The sequence below is a fragment of the Pseudorca crassidens genome, chromosome 6, assembly GCF_039906515.1.
Source record: "Pseudorca crassidens isolate mPseCra1 chromosome 6, mPseCra1.hap1, whole genome shotgun sequence".
Lineage (NCBI taxonomy): Eukaryota > Metazoa > Chordata > Mammalia > Artiodactyla > Delphinidae > Pseudorca > Pseudorca crassidens.
In genome coordinates, this window is record NC_090301.1 from 121,314,359 (window position 1) to 121,327,969 (window position 13,611).

Here is a 13,611-nt window from a genome sequence, read left to right on the forward strand (position 1 = left end):
GTGCTTAAGAACTATTAAATGCATCCAAGAAAAAATGTGATAAAACTTAGAAAGTGTACTGTGTTTTGTCTTGGAGCATACGCAACGCATAAACAGAATAGCTCTTGGTGCAGAATTATCCTATGTACCCTGAAGAGCTGATAAAGAAACAGTCTTAAAACCATCTGGATGGACAAAGTAAAAAAAGGCATAGCAGAGGGTATAAGAAAGATCATTTTTTAAAAAGCAATGGCTGGAGATGATGAGCTTGAATCTAAGAAAGAAAGAAGGATAGAAAATAAAGGAAACTAACGTGTATCCAGTCTTGTGCCAATCACTGGGTTAAATATTTAACATGAATTGTCTCTTTTTGTTCTTACGACAAGCCTGGATATAGTTATGATCCCCATTATACACAGAGAAGACTGAGATTAAAAAACTTCCCAAAGGACATATAATTAGTAAGCTGTAGAGTCAGGATCTGAATTCAGACTGGGCTGGGCTCCAATGTCTGCCTCTTTCCAGATACACTGCAGTCTCCAATTGGTCCAGAAAACACACACACACACACACACACACACACACACACACACACAGAGCCAGATTACGATCTTAAGTACCACTGCTGCTGTCCCTGAGCTGACATTATTTTCTCACCTACAAAGACCAATAAGAATCAATATTTGTTTGAATTATCAATACATGTTTTTCCCATCCACTCATAAGTGGTTGGCATTGACCCTCATGGGGTTGTGCTATCAGCCAGCTGGCCAGTCTCCAACTCAAGCCTACCTTTTCAATCAGGCATTTTTCCTAAATTCTCATGAGTAGGTTGATGACACTCAGAGACTGTAGTATTTCCTTTAGGAGCTCTATGCCTAGACCCACTAGAGATGAAGAGGGTCTTATAAATGTGTATGGATTGATCGAGCTGCACGTGAAGATTGTAGTTTCCTGAATAACCAGGACTTTCAGTGTAATTTACAACCACTCAATACAGGCTATTAGCTATTGGAAGTTTAGCTCCAGTGTATTCAAAAAAGAATAGATATCTACTTGAGAGACACAGCTCAAGGAAAGAAATGCTCAACTCTGATGAGCACTGAATCGACAGAAGCACTGTCTTTACAATTCTCCAATTGTGGCCTTTCCTTCATTTTAATATCCTATGCATAATCATTTGAACCATGCACTAAGTAAAAATACATTCTTTCTTCTTGCAATTTTTTTAAAGTTTTTTATCTTATTTTCCCCATTTTTCCAATCTTATCATTGTAAGCTTATCATGTATCATGCATCCCATTTGTTCATGTATTTAGCTTTGCTTAAAAATCCAGTAAATTCTGAAACTGATTTGGCTCTACTTTATAATGGTGTGTGTGTGTGTGTGTGTGTGTGTGTGTGTGTGTGTGTAGGCATGTTTGTCTGTGTATTGCATGGAATATTGATGGGTGGATATGGGGAGAAGTGTACAGGAGTGTATAGAAACAAAGTTGGATTTAGGAAATTTTTAAATAGATAAAATTTCATTGTTTCAAAGATTTACTTTTTCCTTATCAGTCTCTTCTAAAACCATCCCTAGTAATCCAGCCACCAATCTCAGCTTCTCATATTCCAGAAATTTCTAAGCCTTTTCATCTATGATTTTTATCTTTTCTACACATCCAAGATTTCATGTCTTCTAGCTAATTCATTTAAGCTAAGAAGGACCATCCATAATCCTAAAGAACTGATAGCTTTAGCGTATTTGAATTTCACAATCTTGAATGATTCTTTTGGAGGGCATGGTCCCCTGACCAAAGCGTATCCCAACAACAAGCCCTGTACTCCTGATGTCCGCTTGTTGGATGTTACTTTCTGACTCTTTGATCATCCTGTGACCCCCTCATCAGTGACACCCTGCCTTATGCTCAGTTTGGACCTGTTTTATGTTAATAACTCCCTCTTTGTTCTTTCAGTTTCATGATGCTACTTCTGGAAGCCAAATTGAGGCTGACATGCCTAATAAGTCATGGGGAAGAAAATATATTGAAAACAGTGTTTTAGAAAGAATGCTTCAATGATAGTAGAGCCCAGTGTTAACTCAGCAGACTTATAAAATCATAACATGATATTTAAAAGCATGAACTAGGATCAAGTAGTGGGCAAGGGAGGGAAAAAAATAGAGTATAAATCTAAGAGATCTTTGCAAGCAACAACAACAACAAAAAATGGTAACACTTGTAACTTTCACCGTTTCCCTCAACAAGGATTTATTGGACATATACATAGTCCCAGATGTTAAGTACTGTAGTTAAAAAAAATTCCTGCTCAACATGATGCTTTATATTCCACACATGATTAGTATATCATATGCCTCCCATCTGAGGGGCTTAAGAAACATTTTTAAAAAAATCAGATTAAGTAATTGATAAATTAGATTTAAGGATAGAAGAGAAATACAGAACAAAGCAATCAATTGTGAGCATGATATCCCTAAACTGAGAATCCAAAAAAAAAAAAAAAAAAATCCATCAGTGGCAGTAAGTGTAATCTGAGAGGAAAGAAATTTGGGGAAGTATACTTTGAAGCCATTGTCTTTGGGCTAATTATGGGAACTCCGTGTACAGATGTTCTTGAAAATCCAAGAAGGAAAGAGCTAAACTCACACAAGATAATCACATGGGAGACTGGCCTTTGCCAGACTATGAGGCTTTCCTGACACCATTTTAGGGATGGGAAGCAGATTTTCAGACGGAAGATGTGCACAAAGTCACACAGACCTTGGTTCAAAGACCAGTTTGAACATAGACTAGAGTGTGAAATGAACAGAGAAACTTGTAGGCTGCTCACCCATCCAGTATGAGTGATATCTCCTGCTGGCTGCATGGCAGGGACAGCTGACCACCTAGAAGGGGAGCTGCCCCAGGGGCAGGAAAGAATTATAGCTGCCTCTGCTGCTTTGTTATTGTTCTCAGTGGGTTTGATTATGGTCAAGTCCCAGCAAGTCACTTACAAGTGAAGATCAGTACCTCCAAACAAGTCTCTCCTAAAATCTTGAATAGAATGATTTTAAAAGCCTAGAAAGAACCCCAGAGCACCCTTGTTAATCCCTAGACAGGACCACCTCTCCTTTGGGATGCCCTGACTCCTCCATCACCAGTCACAGCTGTGGAGCAGTGAAGGGTGTGTCCGTCTCCACTACGTTTGTGGAATTGGTTACAAATGCTTTTACTACCTCAAAAGCCTGACAGAAACTCTGATACCTAGAATGCGCCCAGTTAAAGTTTGTTGATCAAACAAATGAACGATCACCTGCGCCGTTCGCAGAGGAGGGAGCTGAAGCACAGGAAGGTAAAATTGAGAGCACACTCACAGTGAAGGAAGAAGAGGACCCAGGGTTCCTGTATCCCAAGCCAAAGGTCTCCTGCATATAATCGTTCATACACGTAAGGAGCTTTTAAAAAATACATGAATTATCTTTCAACCCAGAGTAAATGCTTGGCTCCTTGAGCTCAGGGTCTATGTCTTTGGCTTGAATTCTGTCTTCCCACAGCAAAGAGCACGACCATGTGTATCCAGCAGATACTCAAAAGGCAAGTAGCACTGCATTATGGTGGAGATGGATGTCAGGATAGAGAAGATTTGACCTTCTTTTCATGACTCATTTTAGAGAGTCATGTTTCTTGGTCTGTGCATCATGGAGTAATTTATCTTTTAGGATTTCATGGTGGAAAATAGGGACGGGGTCAGAGTCAAGAGTAGTATTAGAGTATTTATTTTTGTTGTTTGCTAAGTGAAATTATAGGTAACAAGGGGAAAAATAAATGAAGCTAAAAGCGTGAGTTGCCACTTCTAAGCCTCATTGTAGGCACTACACGAAACACATGCTTTATGTCTTTTAAACAAAGTGGGCCATTAAGTGTGCAATGCTAAGAGGAATTTTATCTCACCTATAAATACAAATGAATCCCTTAAGCTCCAAATCCCCATATACAGACAATTTACTCTGGTAATCAAGGCGATGCTCACAATTTAACTTCAGTTACCATCTGTAACTCCATTGGCATTCTAATAATAATGAATAAAAATATGCACTGACAACCAAAAATGTTACTTAAAGTGGAATCATCTTAAAGAGTCAATTATTATTTCTAAGAAGCTGTGTAAATATCATATTTACTCAGAATTGTCTTTTGTGCCTTTACCTTTTAATTAAGGTGAAAGAAGGCCTTTAGTATTTAACTGTACATGTATATTAAGGGAAAAATTATCCCCCACTTCTTCAGATTGAAAATATCAAAGAAAATGCTGGCCTTGAATATGCATACAAATATTAATCAGAAAACAAATACATTTCTTTTTTATCTTTCATCCTGCCTTTGTGGTTTTTTTTTTCTTTACCCCTTTTTTGGTGGGTAAGAGAGAGTGTCAAATGAAGAAATAAAGAAGGGCAAAGAAAAGTAAGAAATTCAAATTCTTTTGAAAATTATAGACTATTCTTCAACATTTTTCTGTTATCCAGGAAATAAAGCCATGCCCTTCCTTTTGCAGAAAATAAGTCATTTGTTAAAACAAATGTTATGAAGAATGATATAACTAATGATTACCAGATTTATGCACAGGCGGCAGGTGATTCTGACCTAGTGGTCACCATCTGGGATTGAGGAAACCTGAGTTTCCATCCAGGCCAGTCTATTAATTAACTAACTCATCCTGAGCAGGCTTGTCATCTCCTTCAACCCTGAGGTCCTCATTTGTAAAGTGAAGGGAGGGCTTGAATGCCACAATTTCAGAGGTTCCTTCTGGTTTTGACATCATCTTAGTCTATGAATGTGGGGCTAAGTCATTTGCAAATAGGACTGGGTTATTCAACACCCACTGATGGGTCTGGATTTTTATCTGCCTGGGTAAGGGGTGGGTTTGGAGGTGGCCTTCAGGGTGTAAAGGAAAACAAGGTGGCAGTTATTTGTCAAAGAAGATTGGACAGTAATATTGTGAGAAAAGGTTTGCATTTTTAAATAGGCTTTTAATTTCCCCTGATTTCTGCAACACATCTTTGAGAGGAAAAGCCTATGCATCGGCTTTTTAAGGAAATATTTTGAAAATATTCTACTATGCCATTGCATCTGTGAAGTGTGGTTCATTTCTGGAAAAATCATCATGGTTTCTCCAGGTTCTGTGTTCCACCGGAAGCCTGACTTCTAGTCCCGCCTTATGTTTTTCCTAAACTTCAAACTTCTCTCTCCCTCCCAGAATTTCTTCACCCTTTCCTCTTTCCTTATGTAAATACGAATAAACATCCACCACACTTCTGGAAGAACTGACTGATGGATTTAGCTTGCAAACACACTGTCAGAAGGCTGAGATGTGAGTGGTTCCTAAAATTTAACAACAACATGGGTCTGCTTATTTAAAGCCTGCAGCGATGGTGGAGCAGATGGTACTTTGTGTCTTTGCTTCCTAGCCATGTGTTTGGTGCAATGTCGGCCCCGTTTCAGGAAGGCTGCCAATCCACAGAGGGGATGCAATGCCACCCTCACTCTCCTGTGTGTCTTCACCCCTTCCCCTCTCCCATACTTCCTATCCTCCTTCTCATCAGGTTGACCACAAACCTTTAGTGCAAAAGAGCTTTTGGTGATATCAATTCTTGTGCACGATTTGTAACATACACACGAGATCCCAGGAATAAAATTGTTGAAAATGGTTGCTCTGGATTGCAAGCAGATATTACAGACAATGCACATACTACTTCCTGGGTTTATTCTGTGCTTTATCCTTTAAAGGGGGACTTTTTCCATCTCTTCTCATTCCATCTTTGAAATGATTCTATGGCTAGATGTGGCAGAGATGATTCTCTCGATTTTGGACAATGGAGACAATGGAGATACAGCTTAGTGCATTGGGATGTGTTACCTGGAGTCACCAAGGCAAGAGAAGAAACCAGTCTAGAACAAGGATCTCTCAGTCTTAGTCATCCTGACACCATCCACTATCCCCGGCCTTCCCAAATCAGGAATTTTTAAAAAATTAATTACAGCTCACCCTTGAACAACGTGGGCTGAGGGACACCTACCCCCAACACAGTGAAAAATCCGAGGTTCCTCATCCTGTTTTCAACCAACCACGGATCCTATACCACTGTACAACATATTTATTGAAAAAAATCTGGTATAAGTGAACCTTCACAGTTCAAACCCGTGTTAAGTGTCAACTGTACTGTCCTCATTTATGCTAGATTGTTTCTCCTCTGCTTTAAGAATAGGACAGGTTTAAAAGTAATACACATTTTGCATTGAGAATGCTTATATGGACAAATTCTTAATTCCCAACCACTATGGATAATTTGATTACCAATTTGAGTCCTGGTCTACTCTCAGTTTAGGTGACTTGTCAGGTTTGTTCATCTGACGTAGAGAAGAGAGAGTGATCTCTACCTATTGGCCAGGGAGGAGGGGGTGGTCTTTCTTTCTGATTGGAAACTTTCCCATTCTTATCACTTTTAGGGATAGGGAAGCAAAAGCTCAGACATGTTCTCTAAAGGCCACTGCAATGTCCAGGGTCCATGGGAAAAGGAGCTCTGAAGAATCCTCTCTGGACCTTTCCATTAGCACAGATTGTTTCCAATGGCTTTACCAATTTCCAAAATGGAAACACTGACCCCATAAATGGAGATACAAAGAAGGAACATTTCACAAGAGGAACTGGGCAGTGGGGAAATAGCAGCTGACATCAGGAGGCCAGTGTGGTTGGAAGCTTACTTCTCCCTGAGGCCAGTGCCTGGTGGAAAAGGGGACTGCATAAGACTGGAGGAGACGGGAAAGAGCACTTACCTGGACGTCTGACCAGTTAGGTACTCCTGTAACTGGCTTGGATGTAATGTTGGTAAAAATTCTCCTCAACTATCCCATCCATTTATTGACTTATTTATATCTTCATATTTTTCAATGGTCTCTGAGCTCTTTGAAGTCTGACACTCAATTTTACTCAAATGTATCCCAATGTCTATTCAAGGTCAAGCATAAAGTAGGACCTTATAAATATTTATTGGACTAAATTAAATTGAAATGATTAGGTTACTTCAATTTCTACCTGGGGGGAAAAAAATAGGGTTAGGAGCACAATACTCAAAAATGTCATCAGCAACCAAATAAAAAAAAAAAACAGTAGCAGTACCAATAAGGTCCTACTGTATAGCACAGAAACTTATATTCAATATACTATGATAAGCCATAATGGAAAAGAATATGAAAAAGAATGTATATATATATATATATATATATATATATATATATATATAAAACCAAATCACTTTGCTATACAGCAGGAATTAACACAACACTGTAAAATCAATATACTTCAAGAAAAATTATTGAAAAAAATGATAGCAGAGTTTTATACATGTTATATGTTTAAGAAATACATAAATACTATAATAATTATGATACTTGACTTTTAAAAGATCTTCAGTTTGCTTGTGGAAGTGGGTGTTAGGAGGGTTGTGAGTTATTGGGTAGGGGTGGAGGGATATTATCTGAAATTGGATGGTAGCTGTAACTACAGATGTGGGTAGCTGATGCTCATAACAAGGCTGGGAAGAGAAATACTTTGTGGTGCTTGGTGTGTGTGGTTTGTGGGGTGTGTGTGTGTGTGTGTGTGTGTGTGTGTGTGTGGTGTATTCTTCTGGGGCTCAGTCCAGTTGGGTTCAAGCTTTGATATTTACCTGTTTCCTGATGATGAAACTAGCATAAGCAAATGGAAGATTTCCATTATGTTCGTATTGTTTCCTAATATATAAATAGAGTAACAAATTCATGCTCCCAAACAATTGTGTTGGAAGGGTGCATGCAACCCCTCTCACTTGCATCTTAGACCTGGGGTAAAGTGGCCCTGAGTTCTGTTTTCTATTCTCAGAATGACCATAACTACCGAGGTGCCCTTGCTCTGATTTTTTTCCCTTGCTCTGATTTTTGTGTTATTCCTCCTCAGTGAGGATCTGGCTCTATTTTGTGTTTGTTAAATGCCTCAAAATATTTTTCAAACATTTTTGATTGGGAAAAACTCAAAATATATTTTGCCAGTTGATTTTTTTAACACATTGAACAAATAAAAATTCAATGCGTATGTTTCTAATTAATTTTCCTGCGATTAGATGAAATACTGCTCCCTAAGAATTTGCTGTGTAAGCAAGCAACCTCATAATCCTATGTACATTTTCTTTTAAGAATGTCAACTCAGCTCTTCCTGAGAGCATTTGACACCATGAAGTTGACATTCAAACTGAATAACATGTTTCAAATTTGTTTTGAGTGAGGTATGTCTAGATTTCATGAACACATTTTGCAATATTCTTTAAGATCAATTGTATACAAAATGGAAAAATGGTAAGATTGTTGGTATTGATAGGTGGATTGATTGATTACTTCCTTCCTTTACTCACCATTTCATTCTTTAAGTAAACCTTTATTGAAAGCCTGTTATATGCCGGATTATTTGCTAAGATCCCACAAAGTGCATGTTACCTATTGGAGGATGCAAACAAATAAATGAATGATTACAAGCTCCAATATGCTCTGTGAAGAGCAGAGACCTGGACATGAGATTGGATGGTCAGGGCAATCAGAGGAGCATATCTACATTGTCAAGACCTCATCTCTGCCCATGGCTCCACACTGTCCCACATCTGGTCAGCATCAAAGAAGTCTTAGGACACATACCTACCACATTTAGGGAAGGCTGGGGGTGATTCTCTACTACTTCATAGAATAGAAATGAATTATTAAAATCAATAACTCATTTTCCAAAGACTTTCACACAACTAGGAGTGAGACATTCTAAGTTATTCTGTCCCTCTAGATAAAACTATTACAAGAGTCCTTAGGGACTGAAGATGAGAGAGTAGTTAAACAATGTTCCCCATTTTTAAACCATCTCCTCTTTTATAGAAGAAACTCACTAACCATAATTTGAGGCTTTGTTCAAGTGGTTGATCAAAGGAATGGCGGGATAGTGGATTTTGGGTTAGACAAAACTGAGCAAGAATTGTGGCCACACCGTTTTCTGGTGTTGTGACCTTACACTAACTACTTAACATCTCTGAACTTGAGTTTCCCCAACTGTGAAAGAAACTTAATCCCTGTCTTTGAGGATTGTTGTGAGGAGTCGATGAAATAGCACATGGAAACAAGTAGTACCAGCCTTGATCAGAGGAGGTATTTAATAAGTGGTAGCGGTTAATGCTTTGAGTTCTCTCTTTATGGAACACTTCTTGCTAATGGAATTTTCTCTCTCTCCCCTTTCATTCTAGACAACTGTGATGACCCATTAGCATCCTTGCTCTCTCCAGTGGCTTTTTCCAGCTCCTCAGACCTCAATGGTACTCACATCCCAGCTCAGCTCAACCGAAGGGTTGGTGAGTAGGTAACAAACTCTAAAGGCAAGTGCTGAATAAGCACACAATGGGTAAATGGAAGAAAGGGAGTATCTCCATGTACTGGGATCCTGTCCAAGAGCAGTGTTCAGGAGAAGAATGGGTAGAGGGGCATTAAAAGAATGAAACCATGTTTCCCAGCACATAACGAATATTCAAAGAATACTGGTTATACTGGTTACTGTTCCCCTGAACCCACCTTATTCTTCTTTGATGATCATAAAACGCCTTTGTGGGGCTTCCCTGGTGGCACAGTGGTTGAGAGTCTGCCTGCCGATTCAAGGGACACAGGTTTGTGCCCCGGTCCGGGAAGATCCCACATGCCGCGGAGCAGCTGGGCCCGTGAGCCATGGCCGCTGAGCCTGAGCGTCCAGAGCCTGTGCTCCATAACGGGAGAGACCACAACAGTGAGATGCCCGCATACCTCAAAAAAACAACAACAAAAAATGCCTTTGTGAACAAATATTTTTAATTTGCTTTATTTTTATATTTCATGCATCTAACATAAATAGCTACCAAAATATATTATTATAATAGCATGTTATCATAAGCAAGAATGAAATCTACCAAGATTTTTCCTTCAATAAATTTAATTTTTATAATATAATAAATGTTTCTAACATTAAAAATATAAAACACTATTAAGTAAAAGTAAGAAAATACAAAAATTGTGCAATGCTACCAGCTAGAGATAACTGTGGTTAAATGCTGGATGTGTATCTTTACAGCATATGACTGAAGGAAGTGCAGACACCCTTAACTAATGGCTCATGTGAAATGCCTTTAACAAATATGATGCTGGATATCTAGAGAGATATATTTTAAATCATATTTATAATGCATATATATATATATATATATTGTTCTATAGTTGAATTTTTTAGTTTTCAAAGACTTTAAATAACTGATGGTATTTGTTTATTGACATACCTAGTGAACACTCTAAACACTTTTTCAAGTTAAGAAAAAATTGATATGCAGTTTCAGGAGGTACACTGATCTGGGAGAGCTCACATTATTTAATCTTGACTATATTTTCCCATTGATACATGAGGTCAATCACATTAGTAAGTTTCCAATGTTGATCCATCTTTACATTCTGGAGTAAGTCCTAATTCGTTGAGGTGCTATTGATATTGTTTTTGTAAAGTACAGAATGATTTAATTTGTTTACATTTTAATTTCTGATTTTGAATCTCCATTCAGAGTGAGATTGATTTGTATACTTATTGTTTGTTTCATACTACACATCACAAGTATTCTGGTATAATGCAATCAATAACTTAAACCTTAGTAAGTTCCGTGTTTTTGTTGAGAGAGGAATTTAAGAATGGTATTCTAAAGGGAAAAGAACGGTTAATCAAAGACCCAGCAGGGAGGGCTTCCCTGGTGGCGCAGTGGTTGAGAGTCCGCCTGCCAATGCAGGGGACACGGGTTCGTGCCCCGGTCCGGGAAGATCCCACATGCCACAGAGCGTCTGGGCCCATGAGCCATGGCTGCTGAGCCTGCACATCCGGAGCCTGTGCTCCGCAATGGGAGAGGCCACAACAGTGAGAGGCCGGCGTACTGCAAAAAAAAAAAAAAAAAAAAAGACCCAGCAGGGAAATATCAATGACAATTTTGTACTAACACTGCCTTTTCATGAATTCTCTGTGCCAAAAATTTTATAAAGCATTTCACCCATATTATGTTATTTAATCTTCACAAAGATACTGCAAGGTAAGCATTATTACCTTTTTGTCTTCAGATAGGTTTTCTGAGGCTCAGCAAAGTTTATAATGTGCCTTACATCATGAGGTTAAGAAGGGGAAATGCTTGGATTCAAATCTAAGTCATCTAAATCCACAGTTTTGCTCCCAACCACATTAGCAAATAGATTTACTAACGTAGGTTTAAGAAGGTGTATTAGAGAGAAAAGAGGTTTGGAAAGTATTCTGCCCAAGTTCAAATGCTGGCTATGGCGTTTACTTACAAGTTCTATGAGCATCTGTAAGTCACTTACCTGCTGTCAACCTTGTTTTTTTTTTTAATCTGTAAAGGGGACCAGCAATGCCTGCCTGGAAGCATCACGTGCAGACTGAGACCAGACTTGCACATTCTAAAGCTCCTTCTCACTGCAGGGTAGAGAGAGACTGGGATAGTGAGTTACATTTGTCATTTCAATAAGAAACACAGGTTGGCAGATTTTAATAGAGACTCTCCCACAGGGCATCTGGAGCCAGAGTTGGTCTCAGTCCCACCCAATCGTGCAGTGGCAGAAGGTCATGACTGCCTCAGTAGCTCCTTGGCATTTTCTGGAGAAGCTGTGAGTCTGATCATAGGCCAGCTCCCCCGTTTATGGACAGATATCGACAGGACACAGATGTCTCTGTTTCGATTTATTATCATTATCCTGCTCATGGGGGCACCCGTGTGCCTGAGCTCAAGGTTAACATGAACGTAGGCAGAAAGGAAGTTGACCTTCCTCCTTCTCCCAACTAGAGTCCAAATCAGGAAGGCCAGACAGGAGATACAGTTGAGTCGGGATGCATTGGTCTAGAACTCATCATGCAACACAGGTCCATTCACAGGGCCAACCATTGCCCTTAAAGGGAATTAAATAGGAGAGCTTTGTAAGTAGCGATGCTGAGTCCTACCTCCCAGATATTCTGAATTAATTGTCTGGAATGGGACCCAAGAATGAATATTGGTAAATTAAATAAATACAAGCTTTCCCAGTGATTCTAAAATGCAACAAGAGTTGCAAGTTACTAGATTGGATGAATTCGTAAATAACAAATCTTTCCATTAATATCTATTGAGCACCTACTATGTGCCAGGCATTGTACTAAAACTCTGGCACATAGCTGGTAAAAATAGGTAGAAATTCTACTCATAAAAAGTATACATGGGGCTTCCCTGGTGGCGCAGTGGTTGAGGGTCCGCCTGCCGATGCAGTGGACGTGGGTTCGCGCCCCGGTCCGGGAGGATTCCACATGCCACGGAGCGGCTGGGCCTGTGAGCCATGGCCACTGAGCCTGCACGTCCGGTGCCTGTGCTCCGCAACGGGAGAGAGGCCCGCGTACTGCAAAAACAAAAACAAAAACAAAAACAAAACAGCTAAAAAAAAAAAAAGTATACATAGATAACACAAATTACCATATAATGAATAGCTAATATTTGTGATTAGTGATAATATTGATTTTATCATTTTGTCATATATATACATATATACACAATATAAATGATGTATTGTGTATTTTTATACACACATATGTATATAGTATAGTAGTGTATATAAAGAGAGTTAATTATATACGTATGGTTGGATATATACAGTCAGTAATATATATAGAAAAAGGTAGATATATCCATTGTTTTTATATATATATATATAAAACCAATGTGTGTATGTGTATGTATGTGTGTGTGTGTGTATATATATATATACACATATATATACACAATCCATATGTAATAGAATATATACACAATGCATGTATATGGATGTGTGTAGTAGTATATGTATACATATACACATATATATAAAATACACATATAGGCTATGAACATACATAGTATAATTATAATAAAACAAAAGCTATTATGTTAATGATATTAAGAAGGGTTTGTCATATGTTTTCTAAAATAAAATTTAGAAAGTTGTAATTTTTAATTTACATAGAAAAATATCAGTATAAAGTAATAATTTGTCTCCATCTAAAAACAGCCTTATGTGCTGTCTGTCCACTGAAATGGCCTAGAAGTACTTAGAGCCCTGTCTAATGAACCCTTTTTTCTACATGTCCTCCTTTAAAACTTCCTTTTTATTGTAAAAAAGGAAAGACAGCAAATATACCCCAAAGAGCAAACTGTTCCACCTGGTTTGAAATCTAGGATAATGTCGGATATACATGGAAATTTCAAAGAACATCTTGGTTTCTATTTGACTTCTCAGTATAGTGTTTTTAACAGCAAGTTCACAGCCAGGTGCTAAACAATTGCTCCTAGCACTGTCATGATCAGGCTTGGCTCCTCCCTGAATGGTTGGATCCTATGCCTAGTTCACAAACCTTTGTTAGCAGCTTATACCTACCAGCATACAGCTAAAGACCACAACAATATACTTAGCACTCACTATGAGCCATAACTGTTCTAAGCCCTTAAGGCACATCAACTTAATTCTCACAATTACCCTCCATGTAGGCATTATTATTATCATTATCTCGATTTCACAGATAAAA

General features: G+C 38.5%; 1 protein-coding gene across 1 annotated transcript in view; it reads left to right on the forward strand.

Moving 5' to 3' along the window:
- Positions 1-13,611, forward strand: part of CNTNAP5 (contactin associated protein family member 5) — an 883,101-nt gene that overhangs the window by 205,474 nt on the left and 664,016 nt on the right. Inside the window, exon 2 of the mRNA XM_067742208.1 lies at positions 9,266-9,370. Coding sequence (XP_067598309.1) covers positions 9,266-9,370 — 105 coding nt within the window. The remainder of the gene's footprint in view (positions 1-9,265; positions 9,371-13,611) is intronic.